General features: G+C 48.8%; 1 protein-coding gene across 1 annotated transcript in view; it reads right to left on the bottom strand.

Moving 5' to 3' along the window:
* The window catches only part of CACNA2D3 (calcium voltage-gated channel auxiliary subunit alpha2delta 3), an 859,411-nt gene that overhangs the window by 200,564 nt on the left and 631,406 nt on the right, over positions 1-27,441 (bottom strand). The window contains exons 16-17 of the mRNA XM_045989865.1: positions 26,495-26,575; positions 18,096-18,170 (exon numbers count right to left, since the gene is read on the bottom strand). Of these exons, the coding sequence (XP_045845821.1) occupies positions 18,096-18,170; positions 26,495-26,575 (156 nt within the window). The remainder of the gene's footprint in view (positions 1-18,095; positions 18,171-26,494; positions 26,576-27,441) is intronic.

Below are 27,441 nucleotides of genomic sequence, written 5' to 3'. Positions count from 1 at the left end.
TTTCAGACTGAGAACAAGTAACGACGCACTGAAGGCATACACAGAGCCGGCATCGGGCCACGTATACAGGACACGCAACGCCAGGCCCAGTAGCCAGTATCTGACTCAGAGTCTCAGACAAGCCTGGTAGCATCCAATGGCACCGTGGTAGCTGGGATTTCCATCAGAATGGTGCTGGCCCATTAGTGGTGTGCCGCCATGGGGCTCAGACCTTGCTAGGTAAGCTAGACGACAGGATGGCAGCGGCAAGCACCGCGGTGTCCCGATGAGTCTGTATACGGAGGTGAAATCCTTCATGTGCATGGGAAGATGAGAAGCCCAGATACGCAGGAGGGAAGCCCGGCGGGTGTGTCCCAAAGCAGCCGGAAGGTGGGAGAGACACAACTGGGCATGTCCAGACAAAAAGGCTTTTCCTTTTTCCACCAGGTACCATGCTCTTACTAATTAATGTTTTTAAGTGTCTCAGAGATGAAAAGTTCCCTGTGCTCTCTTAGTGTGATTACAAAATCCTTTTGATAGTTGTAAAACTCAAACAGCTTTGGTATTTTTTAAAAAAACAACAATTAACAGGCTGCTTTGAAAACCCAAATGACCTTTATCTTAATCGGTGTCCTCCAAGTCGCCGTGAGTCACCCACATGGTGTGTGGGGAGGAAGCGGCCCAGCTCTGCCAGTGGTTTTGACCTTCAGCGTGGCTTCTCCATGGCGGCTGGGCTTAAAGTTCCCATTCCCAGGAAGCCGGTCTGTCTTGTCACAGACAGCGATTCATAAAAATGAAAATCGGGCTGAGCGGCGGGGGCGGGAGGAGCTTCCGTGCCAGCAACGGGCCTGGGAAGCGGGGACGCTGACCCCTGACCCGGAGAGGGGAGCGACTGCGTGCAGGCCCTGAGTTAGGGGAAGGGCCCATTTGGAGGGGAAAGAGCAGCCTGTAGTAGAGAAGGCAGAACCCAAATGCCACTTGCAAAGGAAAGACGCCTGTGGGTGCCTGGGAGGCAGCCCCTCTGATAGGTTAGAACACTCTGGACAAAACCCACACTATGGTTTTCTGGGCAAAGCTTAGATGCAGATCAGCCTTCAAAATGAATTTCAGGGGCGCCTGTCTGGCTCGGCTGCTTCAGTGTCTGACTCGACTTCAATTCAGGTCATGATCTCGGGGTCGTGAGGTGGAGCCCTGAGTCTGGCTTGTGCTGGGTGTGGAGTCTGCCTGGGGTTCAGAGGCACCCCTCTGCCCACCCCGCAAGCCCCCACCACTTGCTCGCCCTCCGCTGCTCTCTCTTTAAAAAAAAAAAAAAAAAAAAAGAATGAATTTCAAAGTTCCAAACCCAGTTGCACCAAGATCTTGAGCACACAGTGCCATATCCCAAAGCTGATTTCATATAAAGGTTGGAGATACCTGAGTCATTAGGAAACAGCATCTAGGATAACAAGAGGACCTCTATAAGTCGAAAGTATGTGACATTTGCCAAGACAAGTTTCTGCACATTTACAGAACTTTAGTTGGCCTTATTCCCTCGAGAAAGAGACCCTTGGGAATTGAAATGTGTCAGGCTATTTTGAACATGCACTATAATTGGGCACCACAAGGAGACTCCAATTTTGGAACTACCAAGACAATGAATTTTCTTATTCACTCAAGTGAGATCAGAAGAGCGCATCAGCTGACAGTGCGATGAGACACGTTTCCTGTCCAGGGGTGCTGTAGCTGAGCGTCCACACAGACTGAGCTCTCTTCTGGGCATTTCCTCCTGTGGCCGGCACCTCTCCAGGCCTTCCTCACCTGCCACCCCTTGTTCCCAGTGCCTCTCCTGGCTCAGCTCCCGGGAGAAGTTGCCAGTATTGCTGGCTCCCCTCGGAGGGACGGTGCTTGGAATGGAGAGACCTCACTTCATGTTCAGGTTTCTGTGCTAACTGACACCATGGGCAATGAATTTTCAAGTGAAGGAAAGAGAGAGCGGAAGAAAAGAGGGAAAGGAATCCCTCCTTCCAAGCCAGCTACCACTACCCTGGACTCTGGTTTATGCCTGTGATGGGATCAACCTATATCAGAAGGCTGAGTCTTCCTCAAACCTATATGAATGTGTGTGTGTGTGTGTGTCTGTGTGTGCGTGTGTGCACACCTGTGCACCTGGCTTTATCTAGGGGAATGCTTGGCATGATGTCTTTATTTTGTTTCTCTTTTTCTGCTTAAAGTTTACAAGATACTTGTGAAGGAAAAGAAGACATAAAGGGATCCTCCTCTGTGCCCACATCTCCAAGGATGTTTCTCTGATCCTTTGCTAGAGTCTATCTCCCTTCTCCCCTGGGGTGGCCCTTGCTCTGCACCTTCCCAAGGACACAGGGTATTGTAGCATCAATATGCCTAAGACCATCTTTCCCATCCACCTGCTCTCTGCCCTGGCCACATCTTGACCACCAAACTGAGCAGGCTCTCATCTGTCACTGCTCTGTCCAGCCCACTGGACTGGTGACACAGCAAAATATTTAGGTTTGATTCTTTTTTTTTTTTTTTTTTTGCAGGTGATTCTGAAATACACTGATCTATCTAAAAAAAGAAAAAAAATTCTGGATGCATGCTGGTCTGAATAAGCCCAAGAGACTTCTGATATCACCCATGACTCACAGGAAAACCAAAAGTCCCCTGCAAGGCTGACTCAGTCCTCTGGGTCTTATGTTTGTCTGTGATCACAAAGATGTGGGCAGAGGCTGGAGAGGCGAATAGTCAGAGAAAGAGGCCAGTGGGCCAGGCAAGGCAACCAGGGCTCATCAAACCACCATGCCCACTGCTTTTATCTTTAATGTGTATCTTGAAATTGAGTCACATCTCTCCATCCTTCTCGCCACCAACTTAGTTTCAGCTACCACAATACCCTCCCTCTCCCCGATGAGGGTGAGCATCTCCTAAGCCCCCCTGCATGGACAGTGCCCCTGCCATCCACTGCTCAGGGTCCAGCCAAGGGGGTTCTTCTGCAACCAAAACTACCAATTGGCCTGGAATCCTCACGGCTCCGCTCCCCATGCCCTCTAGGATGATGTCCAATGTTCCAGAATGCCACAGTCCCCATCAGTCTGCCTCAGTCTATGGCTCTGACCTCCCTCTCACCACTTCCCAACTCCCTCTGTACTGTTCTCCAGCTAGATGCCGCCAGCTGCTAACAATGTTATCACCATCCTTGCCTTCAGGGCCCTGCATCCCTCCCCCACTCCAACTGTTCCCAGCACTCTTCACCCCAGCTCAACGTCCAGTGTCTCCTGGGACCCAGAGGAGGCAGCAGCTCCTCTGGGACATCTGCTGCCCATTGCGGAGTTGGTTCAGGTCCTTCCTGTGCTCTCCTAAGCCTCCTGCGGTCTCTCCGTCTCCACACCCATCACAGCGTACTACAAGTTTGTTGCTTACTTGCCTATGTCCACCACTAGGTCCCAAGATCTTTGGGAAAGAGGCTGCTTCTCCTTTGGCATCGAACCTGCCAGTGCCAGGAGAGTGCGTGGCAGAAGGTTCACCACGAATAGTTGAATAGTCGAATGAGTAAACAGAGTAAGCGAACACATTGGACCTATATTCATTTTATGAGCACGTGTATAACACACATTATGTGCCTGGCCTGTTCTAGACCTTACGGGAACACGAGCTCATTTTATCCTCAGAACAAACCCCTCCAGGAGGCACTATTTTTGCACTCATCTTTAGCATAGGAAACTAAGGTCAGGGAGGTTGAGTGACTTGTCCAAGGTCACATAGCTGACTGGGGAGGCTGAAGCGGAGACTGACCCTAGCCTCAGAGACTGCTCTGGCTCACAGACTGACATATCCTGGTGGCCCTGAGGCTGCCCCCAGTGGCCAGGTGCTTGCCTGTGATGTGCCCTGCGGGGGCACCAGGAAGGGATGACCACAGGGTGACCTGGGATCACAGTCAGCCACCTCCCTGCCATTCCACATTGAGCAGAGCTGAACCTCGATGGTTAACTCTCAAAGGGCTCTTTCCACTAAATGTACAGGAAGGTACTGTTTATATTTGTATCCAAGACTGGATGAAGGAGGCTCCATTTCCTGACACGGGCGTACCAGTCTTAGGATCCCCAATCCTGCTGCAATGGTAGGAGTCCGGGAATTGCCTTCATCTGTCCCAGTTCCCCCCAAACCCTCTTCCCGGAATGTAGCTAGAAACTGAGACACTCCAGGAGAACTTTCTGGGAGAAGCAGGCATTTGGGTCCTTGGGCTTTTGATTCAGTTTGGGGTGTGTGTGTGTGTGTGTGCGTGCACACGTGCGCGTGTGTGTGGTGTGTCTTCCTTCTAGATGATGCTTTGGACTTGTCTCTGGCCAAGTGCAACCACAGGGCTGTGTAGGGTGAACGGTGTGCCTTTGTCAGACTTTGGTTTTGTAGTCATTGGGTCCAATAGGGAGCAGCCACTGTGGCTATGATAACTATCCCCCTGACTTGCTCCTCAGGGGGTCTCTGTCCTTCTAGAGAGAGACACACCCAAAAAGCCCTGCACTGCAAATGGGATCCCAGAGCCCCCTGGGTAGAGGCCGCAGGTCAGCCAGTCATTTGGGATTTCTGACCCTGGCCCACTGCGTAAGCACCCCTCCCTGAGAAATCCCCAGCCACAGCCCAGAGAAATGCCAGCTGCTGGGTGGCCTTCTACCAGGCCATCACCTCTAGGAGGGTCTCAGTGGCGCGAGAACAGGGGAAGACCCCATCCCAAGGAGAAAGGGGCAGGGAGGCCGAGGAGGACTTGGCAGCCAAAGCCCCGTCTGGCTGAGCCAAACTATTTCTTGTCTCCATATTCCGAGCGTATCAGGGCTCCCCTCCGCCCTGCAAACACCCACAGAGAATGCAGAAGCGGCACCTGAGGAGCCCGATCAGAAATACACGTGCCCACCGCTTGGTTATAAAAGTCGAGTGAGGATCGGAAAGGTTCAGGCACCTTCTCGGCAAAGTGCAGTGGTCAGCCCAGCGGCAGCACGGTGGGCATAATTAAATTACGGTGCCCAAGAGCCCATGGTGTCAACCTTTCTATTTGCATTCTTTGGGTCTTATCATTTAGGATTATGTAAAAATGACAGCTGCTTATAATTATTTGGAGGTTGGATTGCAATAATTAAAACCATCTGCCTTTATCTTACCGCTACCAAACTTAACCCCGAGAGGTTGGGTCTACTGAACTTCAAAGAGGGAAGCAAGAAATAAAAGAAAAACTCCGCACATTACTAACAAATTTCTCGTGATTCATTTAAATGTATAACCAGTTATTCCAACAGCCTTCAAACCTTTAATTATCTTTTAAATGTATATAATTTGGGACTGCTAATTAGATAGCAATTTAATGCCCTCATGGGGATTCAGATGCACTATCTTTCTAAAATGTAAACTCCGGGAGGAATAATCATTGGCATTCAAATGATTGAGTTCTTCAGTTATTCAAATGAGTGTGGGCATTTTCACTGTTGGAATCATCTGAATAGTCTGCTGTCAGACCCAGCTGTAGGGTTTACAGGGCTCCTCAAGCAAGCAGGGGTAAGGCTCGGCTTTCTCCCTGTCCAAGACCAGCCCCTGGAGAGAAACCAGCCGGGCTCCTGGGGAAAGCCTAGCAACACTCGCACAGCTCAGTTAAGTCTCCTCTGAGACACAGATGGTTCTGTTTTTCCTATTTTAAGGAGGAGCAAACTTTCCTGGAATTTACAGTTATGAAAGCTTTAAGGCTTGCTTTGCAGGCCTTCTCCATGCTGGTCTGCCCGCTATTGTCGGGGCAGTTAACATTTTAATTAACAACTCCCTCCCTGCGCCAGGCTGCTGCAGATGGCAGATGGAGGAGGTGAGGGCTTCCACTTCCTGTGTATTCCTACCCCCGTGGAGATGGTCCTTTAAATCATATAAAGATGTGCATCACATGCAGAAAAGCAATTGATCAGTGGATGACACTGGGCAATGATGGAAGCCAGCTCTCCCATCTCAGACCCTCCGTAGGGCCAGGGTTTGCATTCCTGAGCTGGGGCTAGTAGCAAGCAGCTGAGGCTCATTTCCCCCAGGACGGGAAGGAGGTGCAGACAAATCTATAGGAATTTTTAAGAGATCATTATTCAACACATTGCATGTAATTACATTTTGATGAGCTTTTTATTGCTAATTCATCATCCAAGATGGGGCACTCTAGATATGAAATTAATCTAGTAAAACAAAGGTCAGAGTGCGTCCAGTGTAAAGAAAGGCTTTGTCCTCATCAAATCTTTTCGCTAAACAATAAAGCAGCAGAGGATGTTTTCTCTAAACCAGATTTCCTTAAAACGCCTGCCCTTGATTATTAGCGGCACAAAGCCCGTGCTCCCTGGTACTTCTGAGCGCAAATGCGGATTCTCCAAGTAGGCTGGAGTGATGTGAGTTCACGCACAGGGGCCTGAAAGGAACGGAAAAGGTGGCGGATGGCATCACGTTAATGCCAAGGGTGGTGTGCACAAAAGTGCATCTGAAGCTCTAGGCTACGGCAAATCAATTTTCGCAGAGAAACATGGGTCCGCTGGCGTTCGGAATTGAGTTTTCCCTCTGAAGCAGCTCCAGAGACCAGGATTCGAGGGCAAGGTATTCACTTGGGAGGGGTTCCACGGAAATGCCTGTGGGGACATGGCCAAGTGACTCAGAGACCAACACAGACAGGCGGCCAACACTAGGGTCATCCTGAAGCCCCCTACCCCTGTGGCCAGCCGGAGCCCAGTCTCACCACAGGGCTCCAGGGGGCGCTGCCAAGGAGGCCCCTGGAGACACCCAGCTTGGGAGGTGGGAGCACTCGCCAGTCTTCTAATTCCCTGGCACCTCTGGCCTGCTGTGTGCCTCAGAGAAGTGCACTCCAGAAGCTGGGGGAAGTCTTCAGCGGGGTGCTGGCCGCTGCAAGCTAGGCTGGTGTGTGTCGAAAATGGCAGGGACCAAGGGGACAAGGGCCGAATGTCACATGCTTCACTAAGCTTCTTCCCAAGTAGGACCCTATCAAAAGAACCTCCGGTCACCTCCCCTTGTGCTTCAGAAGTCTGTCCTAGATGTACCAGCAGGTTCCAGACGTGCGACATCTTGAACATCCCAAGCCTCAGTGTCTTTGCTTACACTGTTCCCTCAGCCTCAGTGAGTCTCCGCACAGGTTTGCACTGTGATTTTTTTTCCCCCTCCCTCAAGGCTGAGCTAAACATGCCCTTCCCAGGAAGGGCTCTCCCTGACCATCCAGCTAAGGGAGGGGCCTCTCCCTACTCTTTTTTTATTTTCTCAGATCCTTGTTTCTTTTGGAGAGTTGATCCAAAATGTCTAGTGCTTTTTTATTTGTTTGTTTACTTAGGAGCTTTAAAAAAATCTGCAGGAGATTGCAAACAGGAAATGAAGGGGAATTATGTCTGTCTTGTCTTGTGGCCAGATCTCCAGCATCTGATAGAGCACGTGAGATGTGCCCAATGAATACATGCCAGGTGAGGGAGGGACGATGGTGGGAGAGAGGGAGGGAGGGAGGGGAGGAGGGAAGGGAGGGAGGGAGGGAGGCTCACTGCATCAGCAGTGGGAGAAGGAGCTGGTTTATGCATCTGGCGTCTGAAGGGCCCTTTGCTGCTCCCAGCTGTGCTGGCCTGGATTGCAGACGGTGACCTCAAGCTTCTAGGCTGCACACCAGCTCCCCGAGGCCTCTTCCAGCCACCAAGTCCTTTTACAAAGTCCACTCTTACTGCTATTTCCACGCTGGTGCTTAAGAATATAGCCCGTCGTCAGTTTCCTAGATGTGCGTCTTGTCTCCCCACCGACTCACCCCTCCCTCTCTTCCGCTGGGTATCTCACCAGGCCATGGATACACACGGGGGGGAGCAGAACACAATCTGATCTGCATTCAGGTGGCTTGCCCTGCAGTGAGGGGCAGATGCATCAGGATATTTCTAGAATGTAGTGCGGAGGCCGAACTCAAAGTCCTATGCAAGAAGCCTGGTTGGACGGGGAGAAACCTCTCTGGGGAGGGAGGTGGGTGGCGGGTAGAAGGGGTGCAGACTGGAGTCCCTGAGAGCTGGGGTCAGAACCACACCCAGCAGAGGCTCCCAGACTTGGGGATTTCAGGGCTGTATCGGGTAGGCTGCTATCGTTGTAAGCAACAGGTCTTAGTTTCTTAATCCCTCGAGCAAAAGGGGAATTTACTGGAAGGGTATATGGAAGCTCTCTGCTCCCACTGCACTGAGAGGTAACTACCTACATGAATAATCAAGGCACTAATGGGGGGGGGGGTCTCTTGCTCTTCCTTCCCTTCCTTTCTCTCTCCTCCTTCCCATTGCTTTCTTTCCATCCTTCCTTCTTCCTTCTTTCTTTCTTTTTTTGGCAGAGTCAGGACTTAAGAATAGCAAACCCTCAGTCTACTCTTACCTTTGTATCAGTCAGGGCCCCAGGAGGAAGCACATGGCATAGTCATGCTGGCTAATTAAGGAAGGTTTAATAAAGAGGCTATTGTAATGGGCAGTGTGGGCAGGCTGAGGGGGACGAGAAGAAATGGGGCACTCCCCTAAAGCCAGGAGCAGTGGGGTCCTTTCAGCACTCTGCCTGAAGAGACAGAGCCCCCAGAGAGAGAGAGAGAGAGAGAGAGAGAGCTACAGAGATGGGGAAGCTGATGTCGCTTTAGACTGGGTGCAGCTGGTTCCGGGGGCACAGGGCTGAATGTGTACCCCACCCCCCCACCCCCGGCCTCTCTCTCCCTCTTGCGGGGTGGGAGGGCACTTGCCAAACCCCACCCAGTGCCCAGTGTAGAGGATCCGCTGCTGAGTGCCGTCTGGAGCAACGTGCCAGGGCAGAGAGCAGAGCAGAAGGGGTAAAGTGTCTGCAGGAACTAAGGGAGGCTCTCCAGCCCAAACTGCACGCTGCCAAAGAACCTTACAACACTGCTTCTTAATTAAGGACCTCCTTTCAATGGAATGGATTTAACTTTCTGAATAATGACCAGATGTCATTGTCTATCATCACCCCTTTTTTTCCCTTTCCCCGGAAAACTGGCCCAAATTTGCTTTCTGACCAATAGTTCTTGGCCAAGGCATTAGCTACTCCGTCTAGGGTGGGCACCCCCTGCAGGACACTTAAGAAGACAAAACACGCACAGATGCTCTCCTGGAGCCTGAGTGTGGACCCGCTAGGTAACCCCATGTCCTTGCTGCCAGTCCCCCCATCTGCTCAAGTCTGTCTATGCCCTGAGTGCCCAAGCACATGCCCAGCACAGAACTTGGGGACCCGGCGGCTGTTTTTGGAACACAGGGTGGCTTCTGTCCACCAGATCCTGGCACCCCACGACCTCGCCTCCTCCCGGGGCTCTCAAGGTGAAAACGCTCCCTTCTCAGGGCTGATCCTGGCACCCAAGTGTCCAGACCAGGGCCGTGCAAACAGTGCCTTCAGCAATTTCCTCCAGAGGAAGGCATGCAAGGCTCTGTCTTCTCCTTTGCCAAATGATGTATTTAAAAAAGAACGGGCTTGCTACACAGGGGTCCCACAGCCTTGTTTATTTTTTCTCAAAGAACACAGTCCTCTGAGCAGATACACTTACTGGGCATCCCTTAATTCTTTCTCTGAAACGAAACGGAATGGATTCAGACCAGGCCTGAGCTGGCGTCGCCCCAGTTTCCTTCGGAGAAGGTGCCCAGCAGGGACACCATCTGCGCGGGGACACGGCACACGGCGGTGCCCGGGCGCCACCTACTGGGAACTCTTCTTCAGCTCCTCGGCAGCCTGAGAGGAGGGCGAGAGGGAATTCTACCTAGCCCCTGAGAGAAAGGTTTGGAAGGGATGTGAAACCCCAGACAGGCTCCTGCATGGTTCTGAGGCCAGAGCAAGAAGTCGTGTGTCTGGGGCGCCTGGGTGGCTCCGTGGGTTAAAGCCTTTCTGCCTTCGGCTCGGGTCATGATCCCAGGGTCCTGGGATTGAGCCCCGCATCGGGCACTCTGCTCTGCGGAGAGTCTGCTTCTCCATCTCTCTCCGCCTGCCTCTCTGCCTGCTTGTGATCTCTGTCTATCAAATAAATAAATAAAATCTTAAAAAAAAAAAAAAGAAGTTGTGTGTCTGGTCAGGGCTGAGGACAGCCATCCTGAGGAGAGCATGGGGAAAAAATATCCTCTAGGGGATGGGTGGATGCAGTTGGTGTGCATGCCACCTCCTCTGGGAAGCCCTCCTGCATTTCAAGGCACCGTTCCTCAAGAAAAACATTGAACTTAGCATTTAACTGACACTGTGAGCCCGTAGCTCCTCTTGGCCTTTCTCTTGCTGTCAGGGAACTTTTGCTTTGTGCAGTGAGCTTCTGTACCTACTTCTACGTCCCGTCCAGCACAGTGCTGGACTCCAGGAGCATCTGATGAACCGTTGCAGGCCAGCGGGAGGGCAGAGGGAGGGGCAGAAAGAGGAGGGACTGGCCAATCACATGTAGTTCAGTTTCTGTGCCTGATAGGGCAAGCACTCAACACGCGTTTGATGACTGAATGTGTGGCACCTGCACTTCTCATTTATTGTGGGAAATTGGTACCCAGACATGTAGTCATCAACATCATTCAACAAATACCTACTGACTCTCTTCTGTGCAGTAGCAAAATCCCAGGAACCCTCAAGCGACAGGAGGGGAAAATTTGAACACATCAACATTTCCCAGGGGTGATTAGTGATCCAAGGAAACAAGAGCAAGGGATATGATGAAGGGTGAGGAGGGAAGGGGGTGGCTCAGAGCCAGGAGTTTGGGTTTCACACTAAATGCCAGTCAGGGGCCCTGCCATCTGATTGTCAGATTGCCATCTGACCTGCAGAGTGAATAATGCCAGGGCAGGGTGATGGGGGCGGGGCAAAGCCAGGTATCCAGAGAGGAGCAGAAAGGGGACTGCAGCCATCTGGGAGAGACAGAAGAAGGTCCTCCTGGCCAGGGTGTAGAGACAGGAGAGGTGGGAGGGCTCTGGGCACGTTTTGCAGCCAGATCCAATTGAACGTGGCAGCGGGAATGGGGATGGGCAGGGGGAGGCCATGCCCACACCTGTTGACCAAGAAAGAACCCTTCCCATTTGCCCTGAGTGGGTGTGGATGAGGGGAAGAAACGAGGACAATGAACCGAGGTGTCTCCAGTGCAGGGACGACCAAAACAATAAAACCATGAGATGTGTGGGAGGGGAGCCAGCCCCTGCATAACCCAAAGATCTACCCAGATGTGATGAAGTTCACATCTCAGCCCCACATCAACAGTTCTGGCGACAATACAAAGGCTCTTCACGTGGTCCATTGCTTGAGCTAAAGCAGTCAGATCTGGACAAGGATTCTACCAGTGCCCCCAACTTCTCAGTTCCTATTTAAACGGTGTTTGATATGTACAGCCTCCCTCGCATTTAACATACATTCACGTGTGCCGATGGGAATGTCCACTTAATTCCACAGGAGAGGAATCCAGCGTAAGAATATATTTACCAGCACGTCCACGTGTTAACTCACGTGTTCTATGATCTTCTGCGACAACCCATCTAGAACCCATGGGCAATAGCAGAAGGACAAAGACAAATGACCCTCCCAGAGACCCACAAGAACCAAGTGGCAGAATGAGTGGGACAGTCAAGGAGTGCCCCACGGGAAAGGCTGGTGAGGTCAGACAGAACGCAGGCTGTGGACAGCCAGTGGCTGGCATGGCAACACTGCATCCCAGAGGGCTTGGAAAGAGTCTGTGATGGGTGGGAAGACAGCACACGTACTGCACCCCTGGGGCTCCTGCAAGAGTGGGCGTGAGTTTGGCAGAACAAAAGACATGGCTGGGGTGTCTGAGTATTCTGATTTTAGAAAACCCGACAGCTCAGGCTCCCCCCAGGCGGCTAAGGCTTCCCACCTGCTGGCCGGGGCCGTGCAGTTTGGTGGAGGAAGGCTGCGTGGCTTAGGAGTGAACTCACATGGCTGAAACCGCCAGAGCCGCATGACCAAAGCCAGGAGCCCATCTGCTCTGGCCATTGACCTTATGCTCCTGAATTCCGAACAACTCCCAGCTTCCACTCTGCAGCCTATGAGGGTGGGACTGAGGCCACAAGGGAGGGACTAAGTAGCCACCCACCATTTGCACAGACTACCCGGACGGAATAGCAACAGGAGCCGCTGCTGGTGGTGGAGTTGGTTCCAGCCCACTTTAAGGAAAGGGTCCAAAATGTCTGATCACTCTCTTGACCTGCACTGTCCCATCTGCTAGCATCAAGCCACACGTGGCTCTGGAACACCTGAAATGTGGCTAGGTCTAAATGAGATGTCGTGAAAGCATGAAAGACACATCCGATTTCAAAGGTTAGTTATGAAAATAATGGAAAATAGCACATTAATAATTTGTTAATTGGTTTTATGTTGAAACTCTGTGATTCTGGATATACCAAAATATATTCTTACACTGCATTCCACCTGTTTCTCTTTTGCTTTTTTCAGATGTGGCCACCAGAAAATTCTAAATGACATAAGCAGCTCACGTTTGTGGCTGATGTTATATCTTTACTGGATGGTGCTAGTCTAGACAGATCCTAACTGCAATCGTCCAGTGAGGACCCTGTTCACCCATGTGGCTGCAGAGACCGGGCCTCGCTCTGCCTCCCGCTTCCTGAAGATCACCAGCCAGCAAAGCTGAACTCAGCACATGGCACTTGCTCTGGGTTAGGGCTCCTGGTTCTGAAACTTCCTAGTCACTTTATCCCTTTATCCCTTTATCGCTGGGGGACAGCCACCTTCCCCACAGAGAGCTGTAGCTCCTTGGCCTGGCATGCACATCGGTTTACAGTCCGACTGCAGAATGCCTTCTCCACACACCTTCTGCCCAGGCCTGAACCCACAGGCACCCTTCCTTTGAGCCTCCGGGCCCTTGCACAGCACCGACTGCTAGGTTTCCTATTATACTAGTTAATGATTGAAAGTTTTCACGCATGCAAAACAGCTAGTACCATGCCTGTCATAGAAGTAGTCATCAACGGATATAAGAACACACTAAAACCAACAACGGGACTAACACACACACAGAAATGCACCCTCCCTAGTAATGTCTACAGTTCCTTATGCACCCGAAGTGTAAAATCTTATCCATCCTTTTAGATGTTAAGTTCTTTGAGGCCAGGCACATCTCTGCAACCACCTCGAGCACTTTGCTGGGTCTAGAACTCAGTGGGCGCCCTGTAAACACGGAAGGAATGAATGGGGTTTTCTCTCCTTCATCCCCACCTCCCATCTCATCCACCCACCGCACGCAGCAGCTGATGTGACTGGCAAATTTTTGCTCAGAATAGAAACCCTCCAGCATCCTTCCCCATCTCCCCAGCTTGCAGACGCAGAGCAAACAGCTTTTGGCAGATGTCAATGTGGTCTCCGTGGAAATGAGTCCTGCCCCAGGCTTCTCGGTGGAGCCCTGCCTCTGTTGTGGCTCCCGGGAAGGAGACTGATTTGTGTTCTTTTGGTGGTTTGACCAGGTCCACATTCCAGGCCTCCTTGGGGAAGGAAATCAACTCAGATGACCCTCCCTTCTAAGAAGCAGGGGCAGATGGATCACTGCACTTCCAACAAAAATCAGATCATGCTAACGGGGGCGCCTTCCCAGTTTTATTTCCCTCGATGCCCTGTTGGGCAAGAGAAAAAGAGATATAGTCAGGGCTCTGTGTGTGTGTGTGTGTATATATCTATCTATCTATCTATCTATCTATATATATATACACCATATATATATATATATATAGATAGATAGATAGATAGATAGATATATACACACACACACACACAGAGCCCTGACTATATATCTGACTATATATATATATACACCCTATATATATATATATATATGTATATATATATATATATATGGCTTAAAATATGAAGCCCTAAAATATATATATATAAAATATATATATATATATATTTTTTAGGGCTTCATATTTTAAGAAAAAAAATCCATAGATATTTGGAAGACTTGGGCAGAAATAAAGCACAAGAAAACAAAATCTAACATAACTATACTTTGAAATATTTTTAACCTGAATGCTCGCGAGTGGTAAAGGTCCAGAAGAGAACTTCCAGATGTTTAAGAACTACCCAAACAGCATTCCTCAAGGTCTAATTTGAGTACCTCTTGCTGTGATGTTGCCCCACTCCCCCACTCCCCAACTACGAGGGACTGGCAACGTGTCCCCCAGGTCAGCATGGAACCCAGCACACCTGGACCCAGGTAAAGGTGTGCTGCGTGAACGCCAGTCTTCCAGAAGTCACAAGGTGCTAGCAAGGATAGAGAGGTCGAGAGACACTTGGAGAAAGGCTAAGGAGAGCCCGGTGATCAATAGAAAAGTATTATTTTAGCAGTTTTGCCAATGAAACCAAAGCAAGTCTGCTGAGTGAGAGTGCCTGTGTCTGAGTTGTTTTTGGAGACGCCTCGTGATTCACACCCAAGTCACTCAAGATTAAAGAAAATACTGGATAAAATCAAGCCAAACATGAAGTTCAAGGGAAAGATTTTATTGGACAAATTAGAAAAATATTGGTATTGTGCTTCAGAGAAACCCACTTCTTTCCTCTGGCAGCAGGAGCAAGAAACAGCCCCAGTGGTGGAGGGAGAGGGAATCAGAGTTATCTGACGTGAGCGTGCACCATTCCCCCCGTGCTGCCCACAACCCCACACCCATCCCCACTGTGCAACTCTGGCATGCCTGGCCAGAACCAAGGGGAGCGTCCATCGATCATCAGGACTCGATGATACGGGTGGGTGTGGGAGAGGTGAGTCGGGCTGGAAGGAGGGTTCCCTGCCCCCAGGGAGTCAGGGAGCACGGCTGGCTGTCCCTGGCTGTGCAGGAGGGGCCTGAGCAGGGGAGACTGATGTCCAGAGCAGATACCAGGTTTCCAGGGCAAGCCCACAAGTTATGTTTTCCAGAAGGACCCAAAATAAGTGGAAACGAATAGTGGTTTTGGAGGGGCCCTTCTTTGGCTCGTCTCCTGAGTCCCTGCTGAGTGGTGAGGGAGCTGGTGCTTAGGGGAAAGGAGGGGGACAAATATCCTGCCCTTGTTGTCGAGGTAAGCAAAACCGAGATGAACTAACCACTCATGCACGTCAGCGCTGGAAGTGGTCCATACACGCAGCCGGACGCTTAGCTACCGTTTTTATCACTATTACCCATCACTCTCCTGTTACCACAATTCCTACTCTCACTTTTACTGATAGTTTAAAAACAGACAAACGGCAACAACGAACTTCAGTTTCCTCATGCGGGATGGCTGTCAGAGAACCTCTTGTACAGTTGTCATCTACCTGTCTTCCAGACCCCAGTTGGCCTAGAAAACCGACACCGTGTGTGTGTGTGTGTGTGTGTGTGTGTGTGTGTGTGTGTGTGTGTACAATCCCTCGCCAATGTTCATCATAGGAATCAAAGCATCCGAATCATCAAAAAGGATCCTTTGGATACTCCTAAGCTGCCACGACCACCACATTCTCCAACCTTTATAGAAGCTGAGCACAGATCAACAGAGCCAACGGAACAGAAACAGGAGGTGGGATAACCACCACGGGCCCCATGACGTCCTGGGGCCTGCTTTGTCATACAAGGCTTTTTGCACGCACGATCCCATTTACTCTGACAACAAAGCTATGGTCTCTGCATGAGGACTACAGCAGGATCTGAGAGAAAAATGAAGCTCAGAGAGGCTGCGTGACTCCGGGTCCCACAGCTAGGACGTGGCAGGATAAGAGCCAAGGGCCAGCTGTGTGTTGCTGAAGCTGAGTTCCTCCCGCTTCACCACTGTCTTTTGCCCAGGAGGAAAACATCAGACTCAAGGCAGAGTCCACACCACTTACACTCAGGTGGATGCACTCACGTAACCCTCGACAGCTGGCATCACACCAAGGAAGTACCTCATGAAGTCAGGGTCAGAGATAGATAAATGGCCTGGTCATTCCTTATGTTCTTTTTTTTTTTTTTTTTTAAGATTTATTTGATATTTTAGAGAGAGAGCGAAGGCATGTGCATGAGAGAGTGAGGGGAGGAGCCGAGGGAGAGGATCTTCACGCAGAGTCCGCACCGAGCCTGAAGCCTGATGTGGGGCTCCGTCTCACGACCCATGAGATCATGACCTGAGCAGAAACCGAGAGTTGGAGGCTCAACTGACTGAGCCACCAGGCAGACCCCTTATGTTCTTATCATAGATCAGTTGCAAAATGATACATCTGGTTTGGATTTGCCCAGGTGAGATGCTGGGGCACTGGCCTGGGCTGACCCATTTATGGGAACTTGACCCTGGCCATCACTTGTAGTAGAAACCATCCATACAGTATCTCAGCAGTGAGAAGAACAGAAAGGACTTGTATCAGTGAGCACCTCCGATGTCATGAGATGATGGGGCTGGTTGCTTGCCCTGCTTTTCTAGAAGCCTTCCGTCTGCCCCCTCAGTGGCTACAGCCCTGGAAAGTGCATCGAATGGACTATTTGCAAACAAGCCATCTGCTGCATGACCAGGACACGTAACAGACCCGGAAGGCACTGTCAGTCCGCTGTGCAGAGGGGAGCTACTCATGTCCACTGCTGCAGAGAAAAGTCACCTTGGTGACTTCCGACGCCTGGTTCCATTTCATTCCCTTTTAAAAAGCTGATAAATAGGAAGGAAATTCATTCACTGGTAGAGGATCCAGGCTTGATTGTTTTACTGACTCTGATCCACTCCAATTTGGAATGAATAAGCACTAGGAGCCCATACTCCCCCACAGACGCGTAACTCCTCCCACCCCCAACAGACAAGCCTCACCGAGTGGCTTGGACATGGGGAACAGGCTGAGCTTTTTAGACTTAAATATATTTTTAGACCTAAACATCCTTCAGAAATTAGTAGCCTTTCCCAATCAAACTTTTCAATAATTCTGAGTTATATTACAATTCTGGCGTTAGCTGACCAGTTAACCCAACCCCTTTCTGATAAAAAGATTGGCGAAATCAGATATTACCCTAAGTCCCATCTGAAAGCATGTATGTGGAATCCACATGGTGTGGCCATGACTCCAATAACGGCGGGGTGATTCGAGCAAAGTTGGATGATGACGCCCTTCAAGGATGAGCTATTTCTAGACAACAACCCCGGCGAGAAGCAAGCCGGTCCTCGTAATGCCACACCAGCAGACATTTGCCCGGCAGACCCTGAGCCACTATTTTCTGCCCACGATGAGAGAAACAAGGATGTGTAGGGTGGGAGAGTGCAAGCAAACGTGGGTGTGTGTGGTTATAGAAAACCACCGACACTTTCTTAACTCGCAAAAGCAAAGCATACGATAATTGTTTTTTACGATTTTATATCTTCTGTAAAATTAGCTAAACACACTCAAACCCAAAGGGTTGTCCTTCTTTCAACACGTTGCCACTCGTGCAGAGACAACAGACACGCTCCCCACCAACGCCCCCTCCAGAGTCCATAGGGGAGACCATCAGCAGCCCAGTGCCTCCCACCCACCGAGCCGGCCTGCCCCTCGGATTCTGCTGAGGGCTCCAGGCAGGCTCTCCCCAGGGGACAGGGTGGACAAGGACACCATGGCCTGTTCTAGATCCGCTCGACTCACTTCAGAAGGAAAATGGTTACACATCAGGTCATCCAACAATGCTACTGGATATGGCTTAGGCAGGGAACGGAGAAAATTGCCACTGTTCAAATTAAACAAAAAAGGTATTGTTGAATATCTTCAACACAGGAGGCACAGAGCTTAGGCCATGGAATTCAGGGGCAAATCCCACCGTAATGAATTTCCAGGGATCCTGGGTCTAATTTGTTGTGTCCAATGTAACTTGTAAAAGTGGGTCTCGCTGGAGTGTGAGGGATCATTTGTTACATAAAGGTACCCGTTATGATGGGTTTAAACGTCTGGAGTTAAAAATTTTTTTGCAGGTGTTGGCAGATGTGAAATAAATAAATAAAGGCACATAGATATATATTGATTTCTGTATCAGAGAATGATAGTAAATATATTTATCCTCCATCACTTACGCGTTACGTGTCAAAATAATATAAATTGAACTTTCAAGGCAAACGCTGCTGCAAAGTGTCCTCTCTGTAGACCTGAAGAAAATCTCTTAAAATGATCAAAGGAGAAACATAGAAATAGGCATTTCTCTTACCAGTGGTCTGAGTTCTGGATGCGTCAGGATATATCCATTATTTGTGATTGCAAAGGCATAACCGTGAATCCCTAACTGTAAGAAGTGAGAAAGGAACCTTCATTAGCTGGCTCCCCGGTGAATTCACAAAGCATAAAGCAGCCCGACATTCAGTAATTTACAGCTTAAACTTGGCATTCATAACCCTTATCAGCACAATATTTCATTAAAATGAATGCAAGGCGTTGATCCTTGACATTTGGTAGAAATGAAGACCTATCGCGGGATAAGCTCAGCAAATAGCACAATTTAAAATGTCACATCCCCGTGTTGGTATCCAAGGACCTTCCTTTGATTTATTTAAAACAAAAACAATTTTTTTTTTTTTCCCAAGAAAGTAGCTGACGTTCCTGGTCATACCCTCTGTCGACGCGAACAGAGTCTTATCCATCTCCCTGTGTCTTCCATCTCCCCGTGATAAGGAAAGCAAAAAGGAGGCCTCCTCTGATTCACATCTAGACTTCCTACAAGCCCACACCTGTAATGGCTATCTTGCGTATGCACGAGACAGTCATTTTCCATAATTCTTCATGGATAAAAGTGTCCCCACCAGCCCAGACAGGAGCCTGCCAACCCCTTTTTATATCCTTTCATCTTTAACTTTGGAGGCTGCCAAGCTTTTCCATGCATGCTTCCATCGACACAAAGCCTGGGTCATTTTCTATGCAGAGCCTCACTTAATTTATGTTTTCTGACTAAATGGGACTATGGGAAATAGTTTGAGAGCAATGAAATGTTTTATTAGCTTTAAAAAGTATGTAATCAAATTTAACACTGCACTTATTTAAATAATAATCCCGGCTTTTTGACAATATTTCTATTACACAGTTGACTGCACCCATTGGCTACAATAAATTTACCTACAAATCATTCATGTATTCAAATGGCCCCTGGCATAAAACCCATACTGATCTCTCTCTCTCTCTCTGAAGAAAGAAAATGTAACCCACTTTGCCAGAGTCATGAAAGGAGGGAGGGGGGAACCCTCTATTTTTTCTGACAAGTTATTTCATAGTTCTGAGCCCTCAATGTTCTTTTTCTTTCAAATTCTCTGCCACTCACATTCTTGAATATGATACTATTAAATGATCGAGACAACAGAGTTTACAAACCAAGAATGACCCTGTCTGCTTGTTAGCTTAACGTCAAGGTGATGTGGAATATAACTTCAGAGAATTTAACACCGACAATTAAAAGTTTCCCTTGCATTGCATAAGGCAAATATACATGTGGTCGTCAAGGGCGACAGACATTTTCTCCTGGAGTTTACCTTGCCCAGCAAGTCTTAATAAGATTCTACAAGACTCTAATGATAAAGTGTATTTCATTATGCTGTGAAAGATAAACCAGAGATTTCCTATCCTTTGAGATGTATATCGTCTCTTTCATCTTGTCTCTTGGAAAAATGTCAGACACAGTCGACGCTGCATTAATTACCATTATTATGTCCCAGTTTAATACAGACTCGAGGGGTCAAAAAGGACTCTGAGAGACTGACTTTTTTCCATTAAAGGCAAGAGCGGTATTTGATTGGAAATGCAAACTCAAAATTCGACCAAACAAGTAATATTTTATAGTTGCTAATATATGCAGGGCCTTCTAAAGCATTTTACTTCAGTGCTTGTAGGAAGTAATACTCAGAAGAAGGTAGAACTCCTTGTATATCCTCTCTTTAAACTCTCTAATTTTCTTGTATGGTACTAATCAAAATGATGACTATTGTTTGTGAGGTTGATGATAAGGAATCAAGATATCCATCAAGCAAGGCCTTTGCTTATTTCATGCCTGCCTCCCTGCCTGAGTATAAGGTTCCATGATGGCCAAGGTCATACCATGTGGTCAAACTGGTGGTTGGGATGGAAGGAAGAGGAGTAGGGACGGGAGAAAGTGGAAAAGCAGGAAACGGGAAACAATGAAGGGAATGGACTCAAGCACAAATCCCACACAGCTGACCGAAATCCCGCTTCCTCCTCTGGAATGCAAAGGCTGAGCTGACTTTCCACCCAGTGTCCTCCTCTCATTGTGGAACCACTATCCCCGCCTCCCTGTTGCCCATTGGTACCCCTTCTGGAATCTGCCTTTGCTGTGCCCCTGCCCCCCACCAAGATGCCACCAGAACAGAACTCCCTTCTCTACTGTGGACACGGGCCACCTGAAAGAAAGCTCTCTTGAATCTTCCCAGTTTTACTGGCCAACTGCCCTCCCTCTCTACACTCTCGATTTCCTCAGCTTCCAGGCCCCATACACCCAGGTATCCTCCTTTCCATAGGATCCCCATCCTCTGCCCACCCTCGAGCATTCTTTTTCCCCAAGCTTCCATCCCCAGGGCCCCTCGTCTGCTTTAGCTCTCTCCCCCAATACACCTCAGCAAGCACCCAAATACTGCTGATCCCGGGTCAGTGCTCCAGCCGTAGCCTCTCCCCTCACTGGCAGGTCCAAGTGTCCAACAGTGTGTTGGGCATCTCTACCTGGACATCCCCCGGGTGCCTCAGACTCACCCAGCCCAACAGGGTGGGTGCTGTTCCTTCTGCTCCTCTCTGTGGGAGAACCACCCATCCACCCAGACTCCCAAGTTAAAAGCCAGAGCATCAGCCTTGGACTTCTTCCTTTCTTTCATTCCCAACTTCTTAATCCAAGTAATCACTACTTTTTCTTGCAGAAATTACTCAGTTTCGTTGCTGCTTCCCAACCCCACCATCCATGTTGATTTAATGTAATAGATTTCCACAATGGTCCTAACTGCCCTTCGTGTCTCAAACAAGGCCCCAACAAAGCCATCATCCTCCAGATTGATCAAGGTCAAAAACAACTGTGACCCTGTAGCTCCCCTGTATAAAACCCACTAAAGATCTCTTTCACATGCAAGATAAAATCCATAGGGCTATCCGTCAGGTCTCCTGGTCCTGGTCCCTACCTAAGTACCCTTCTCTATCTCCTTCCATGCATTACATCTTTGGGCACACAGCCGTGACAACAACCCCCTTGCAGTTTTCTCTCCCACCCACACCTTTACTCATAAATGCCAGCTGTCTAGAGCACCTCTCCTTCCCATCTTCCCCAACTACTTCCCGCCCAAGCTCAGCATCAGGACCATGTCCTATATAAAGCCTCTCCTGACTCTTCCCATTGCTCCCTCCTTTCCATACCATGTTTCCATAAAAGCCTGAGCATTTTCCCACTACTATCTTCAGCCTAATGCATGAAAATGGAACACCTACTTCTCTCTCAGCCCCAGTTGGTTCTTTCTGTATTCTGCCTTGTTCTCCAAGAGGCAGTGTCTGCCCCATCACAATGGGCTCTTTGTAGGCTGGAGCATCTCACTCATCTTTGACTTCTACAGTCCTTCGCATAACACCTGGCATGTGGCAGGTGCTCCGGGAAGGATCGTGAGTATTTAAGACATTCGTCGCTTTACCCAAATATTGTCTAGTTCATCTTTAAAGCTTGAACTAAAGTAAGTAATCCAAATTAGCCAAAAAGGGGAGCCCATGGCAGGTATACAGTGGGCCCTCGGGAAAGGCTGGACCTGAGAAAGTCATCCTGACATTCAGAAACTATCTGGCTGAAGTCTTCCCCAGAAGAACAAAACATCACAATGTTGTGTTGCTTGGTTGGTGGCACATGGACATAACCTGGACATACATGGAGATAACATGGACATACATGGAGATGTAAGATGAGAAATCCCGAGTAAACCTCAAAACACATTCTGGGGATGAACCTTTCGGAAAACCAAAAGCTTACAGTAAGACAATGCCCAACCTTTGTTGTTGGCCACACATCAGTATCACGATGAAATCTCTCATTTCTGTTTCATTTGAACTAGAACCAGTCTTCCTGTCCATTCTACCGTGCAATCCCACAGAGTAATAGGAACAAATCAGACACAAGGCCTTCCAGCACTGGGGGCTGCCAAAAGGGCCCTCGTCCTGAAGCATGTTCTCCTGGAGGCCGGGAGCCTCGTGGTCCAACACCCCAGGGAAGGAGGTGCTTCCCTTCCAAGTGCAGAGCCTTTGGCCTAATGAAGTGACTCCAATTATAAAATGGCTCATTATGTTAACAGAGGCTGTGGTGTCTGGAAGTTATTGCTGGGGTGTCTGGAATTCTTAATAAAAATTACAGGAAGTCTGATTGCTTGTGGGAAAATCTATGAAGCCAAGGGAAAAGAAAGAATTCTATCTTCTGGGAAAACCCCAAGAGCCAAGAGCTGACTCATCTTTACAAGGTGTTAATCAGCAGGAAAAGGTGTGATCCACACCCCGCTCCCTGGAGCCCTCTTCTCCTGGATGAGAGAAGCATGCTCAGCCGCGGCTGTCCCTGGCTGACATGCACCCCCTTTCCCAAGCCTCTCTGTGGGAACCGGAGGACGGCCGACTCGGGCTCAGGTAGGTCATACCTGCATCTCCACTTCCCAGCCTGACCCATGGGAAAGCACGCGGCAGGGAGACCTCTAACTCAGGCACTGGCTGGTGAATTTTCTGTGGCCTATTGTCCTCTACTCTGTGGCCCATTGTCCTCTGCTCTGTGGTTAGACTTTATTCCACTCATCTTGGATTAGCTGAGTTATGTTGAGAAAGTCCTTTTAAGGATCCTCAACTAAGAGTAGGGCTGAGTAACACCCACTTCAGGGGAGCATAGTAATGTCTCAACAGGAATGGGCCCTTTAAAGCCCTTTTACCATACCAAACACACAGTAAAAAGCTCATTGAATGTTTTATTGCCTTATTTGATTCTAACTCTTGTATTATTTTTAGTATTTTAACTATCATTTCAACTGCTACTATTATTACTGCCGTTTATTATTCCTAACGGCCTCAGGGTAATAGCGGCTAAAATCCTTGATTGCTAGTTGTGAGACTTGGCATGCTATTTAAGCTTTGGGTGCCTCAGTTTCCTTAGCTATACAAGGGGGCGGGGTGATGGCAGTGTCCACCTAGGATTAAGGGAGATGATGCTGTAAAGAGCTCGGCACATTGACTGGTAGGGGAAACTCTGAGCACAGACAGATGCACAGGGTCATCAGTATCATTTCCCTATCACGTTCCTACTGGCTGGATTGTCAGGCACATATCCAGTGGTGGCTCTGTACTTGGGTTTCTACATCTTCTCAAAGGAAGTAAGAGGCTGAAGAGATGTTTGGAAACATTCTCTAAAGATGGGCTGCCCTTCCTTCAACACTGAGCCAGGAACCCTGGGCATCTGGGTTCGGGCATTTCAATACAAGTAAGGTCCACTGTCTTGAGGGGCCTCAGATCCCTCGCTTTTCGCCCCCGGGGAAGGGGCTTTTCGCCCCTGGGGGAGCTACATGGTTTCCAACACTTGACAATGTGGGTTAGGGTCAGCCAGCTGTCCTATCATGCCTCTGGAACTTAACTCCCAACTGTAGAAGCCTTGTGGGTAGCTGAAGCGGGTTGTCAGAGGCCCAGGGTGGCAGGAGGACAGAGGGCCTTTGTCACCTCAGTGAACCCAACCAGGAGTGTTCTTTTGCTAAAGAGACCACCTTTTGGGAGCCTGGACACCTGATTTTAGCTTAGAGTTCACGTCCTCTCGTTATGAAGTTAGCCTTCTAATCTGATCAGTTATGTGGCATGAGCATACGGGAATGGACAAGCCTTGCTTGTTCAAAGATGTTTCTTTGCCTACGGGTGGAGCAGGTGCTAAGGGCCAGACAGAAAGTGCTGGGAAGAATCAGACTCTGTGGACTCTGAGACGCCTGGGCCACTATGCAGGGGGTGGCCCTGATCTTCTGGATGGTGGCCATGGTGCTGGGAGGAGCCCCAGAATGCAGGGGCGCCCATCGCCCCAGGCTGAACCACCCCATGGTCCTCACCTAGCTGTCCATCGTCTTCCCATGCACTGTTTAACTTTCTTAAAAAAACAAAACAGACCCAAAACAAAACCAGAGTATAGAGCAAAGATGATTTTAGGTGGCATGTGGGCCTGGTATTGAATGCATCGGCCAGGTTCACTAGCGAGAGACAGCTCTTTTTAAATTTCTTCTGTCCCTCCAATTACATAAAAAAGAAAAGTTTCCATTTTGTCTATCTTTAACACTTGCCTTTTATATTACCTTAAAAATGAGAGAACAGACCTCAAGTTCAGAACTTTAGATTATAAAACAATCATTTAATACTATTTATTTTTTAATTTATATATATATATATATTTATAATTCTTCTAGAGTGGCCGAGGACACTGGCTTTCCTTTGAAAATGACGATAAAATGGTGATACGGGCGTTTCCTATTAAAATGTAATTAAGTGGAGAAAGTTTCAAGTTGATTTGCAAATGAACTATTATGTAAATAACGGTATGGATGGCACAGAAGCCTGACAACAACTCATGAAGTGTTATGTGAATGGCTTAGATATTCCTTAAGCTCCTGGGTCTAGGAGTTACACAGACCTGGCTCGAATCACACTCACCGCTTCCTACTGATGAGGCCCCGAGCTCTGTGGACAGAAGCCACAGGAACCTGAGTTTCCTTAGGAGTAGGATGGATACAACAGCACCCCACTTGCCTAAGGGGCACCTGGGACCATGATGCGGGTCATGCACTTTGCACAGTGCCAGGTCCTGGCAAATGGTATCTGCTAATCCTACAGCACAAGACACAGTCTGTGTCTTTTGTAAATAGCCATTTTATGCATCTCTCACTTTGCCTCCAACCAGCTGAGAGGTGACCTGATTTGGCTGCAGCTGTCTGCTCAGCTGAGCTGCTCAGATGAGAGTTTGCTGGGATGCCTGGTGATGGGCTGAGCCATTGGCTTCCTCTTGTCCTGACCCTCTGTCCAAAGGTAAGCCTGTCCTTATTGTCAACTGCCTACCACATATATCTTGTATTATAAGCTTTTCCTCATGTCTTTCAAAATTCTTGGAAAACCCCATTTTTAAGAATGGCGGAAGATCCTAGAATGTGGTCAGCTAGTCATTCAATTCACAGGTTGGTTGGTTGGGCCTTCTATTTTAGCGAGGGTTCAGTGGACGTGAAGCCCACGGGTGCCTGCACTTGGCATGGGGAAGGTATTAACTGCTCTCTGCTGGCAGCATCCCACATGGAAGAGAGCCCGAGGCTGTGGGTCATACCCGTCTTCTTGGCCAGTGTGTCACCATTGTTCCCAATTAATGATAAGGGTCAATGCTTCCTGCCTGTCTGTGAGCAGGTTGTACTGTTGTCACCACTGGACAGAGCTAAGGATCTGAGGGACTTGTCCACTCAGAGCTCCTCAGGGATGGAGCTGGGATCCCGGTGTTATCTGCTTCCAGAGCACTAACCCATCTTCCTCCTGCTGAGGCCCAAAAGGGTCCCTGACCCCTCACAACTGTGGTAAATCAGGCTCGGCATGTCAGGGAGGGAGGTGGTAAGGAAAGGGGGCCCTGTTAGCCAGTCAGCAATCTCAGACTCCTGGCCCAAAGGAGCTCACCTGCCTCCAGTTGGGGTCAAAGGGAGTGCTTGTCCATCTGAGAGTGGGTCAAAGAAGACATGAGCAAGCCCGTTTGCCGGGTGCTGGGGGAAGAGGGCGCAGGTGTGGTTTCTACCCTTGTGCATTGGGATGGACCCCAAGAGCCACCTCTGTCCCCAAATGCAGAACTAAAAGAACTGAAGGAACAGTGCTGGGAAGAGAGATTGGGAATGCAGTGTAGGCTGGATAAAGGGGCAAGCGTGGCCTCCCTCTCTCCCCAATGAGGGCTGGCCTTGCACGCAGAGCAGGGTTCTGGCATTTCCATTCTGTTTCTGAGTCCCTTCCTTCTGTGCTCTTTCTCCTTGCAACACTCTTACGCTGGTCTAGGCTCCCAAAGCAGTGGCCCACTAAAGCTTACTGCGTCCTCTTTCTTCCAAAATTACCTACTCCATCCCCTTGATTGTCCCAGAGTTAAAAAAAAAAAAAAAAAAAAAAGAAACTTACAATTTTCTTAGTGGATTTTAATTTAGAATTAGGAAAAGTATATTAATTTGCATGTACATCATTACCTTCCAAGTTAGAGGGAACGTGCAAGCAACAGAGTCAGAGACCATTTCTCTTTGTGCCTTGTTGGGTTCCAACACTAAGAAGTAACATATTTTAGGGGCTTCTCAGATTGGGGTGAGTTAGGACTGGTTTAGAGCACCATCAGAGATATAAGACCTGTGTAACCCTGCATAAGCATATAGACTCCCATGGACCCATTAAAAACTTGGGTAGCACGTGTAGACCTACTCAGATCTGCCTGAACTATTACTATTCTTAAAAAAAAAAAAAAAGCAGCTCCTGCCAGAAAGAGAGTAAAGGGGCCTCTTTAATTCCTGTTTTCATTACCACTGTGTCTGGCTGTGAAAGTATCTAAGACACCTGGCCCTGGACTATTCGGTGATGCCTTACCTTGTATTTGGGAATGGTCTTCAGAAGCTCTTTCACTGGGACATCCGTGCCGACCACACCCAGAAGAATGCCCTTTGATCTCTGTTGAAAAACAAACAGTAAGCAACAACGACAAGTGTGAGTTACTTTGGGGAAGGAATAGAATTGAGTGAGAAACCAACACACCACAGGTCACCCTCTGGTGTCTTTTCGAAGCTTCTAGAGATTGAGGTTAATGCAGGTTCCACGAGGAATTCTAGAGATTAACCCAGGTTTCCAAAAGGCCTCTCTTCTAGCTCCCACCCCCACCCACAAATATTGCTAGACAAGAATGGTAGCTTCTCAGGCCAAACACGGACCACAGTACCTTTCCCCACATGCACCCATACGAAGATGCCCTAACAGACATCTCTTCTCCCTTCTGAAAATTCAAAATTAATGTGAAGAAACACAAAAGTTTTAGCAGCTAAAGGCTATGAGCATTAACCAGTTTGTTTTATGGAAGCTTTCTCCAGGAAAGACCTAGCGTAACTGTTCTCTCAACTTACACTGCCACCTGGTGCCCAGGGGAAAAATGGAATAACCCTCACACCTATGTTGGAACCAAGGACCAAGGAGAAGGAATGGGCCTCCACGAAAGGTCCCAGTTTCCAAAGTCTGCATGATATGTTAAAACTGTCGGGGTCAAAAAGACCTCCCGGAAGAAGACACAAATTGCTACTGTCCATTGTTTCCCTCCAGTTCAAATCCTCCTTGAACCTTGGAAAGTGACCCTTTTAAGAAACACTTTGAGGTCAAAACATCCTGGATTAAGGATGGGCCCTGTATCCAACAACTGGCATCCTTATAAGAGGATAGGGAAACCCACAAGAGGAGAAGGCCACGTGGAGATGGAGGCAGAACTGCCACAAACCGAGGAACATCTGGGCACTGGGAGGATATTCTAGATCCTTCTGAGGAAGCACGGT

The sequence above is a fragment of the Meles meles genome, chromosome 20 (genome assembly GCF_922984935.1).
Source record: "Meles meles chromosome 20, mMelMel3.1 paternal haplotype, whole genome shotgun sequence".
Lineage (NCBI taxonomy): Eukaryota > Metazoa > Chordata > Mammalia > Carnivora > Mustelidae > Meles > Meles meles.
This window is presented reverse-complemented; position numbering and strand designations above follow the sequence as displayed.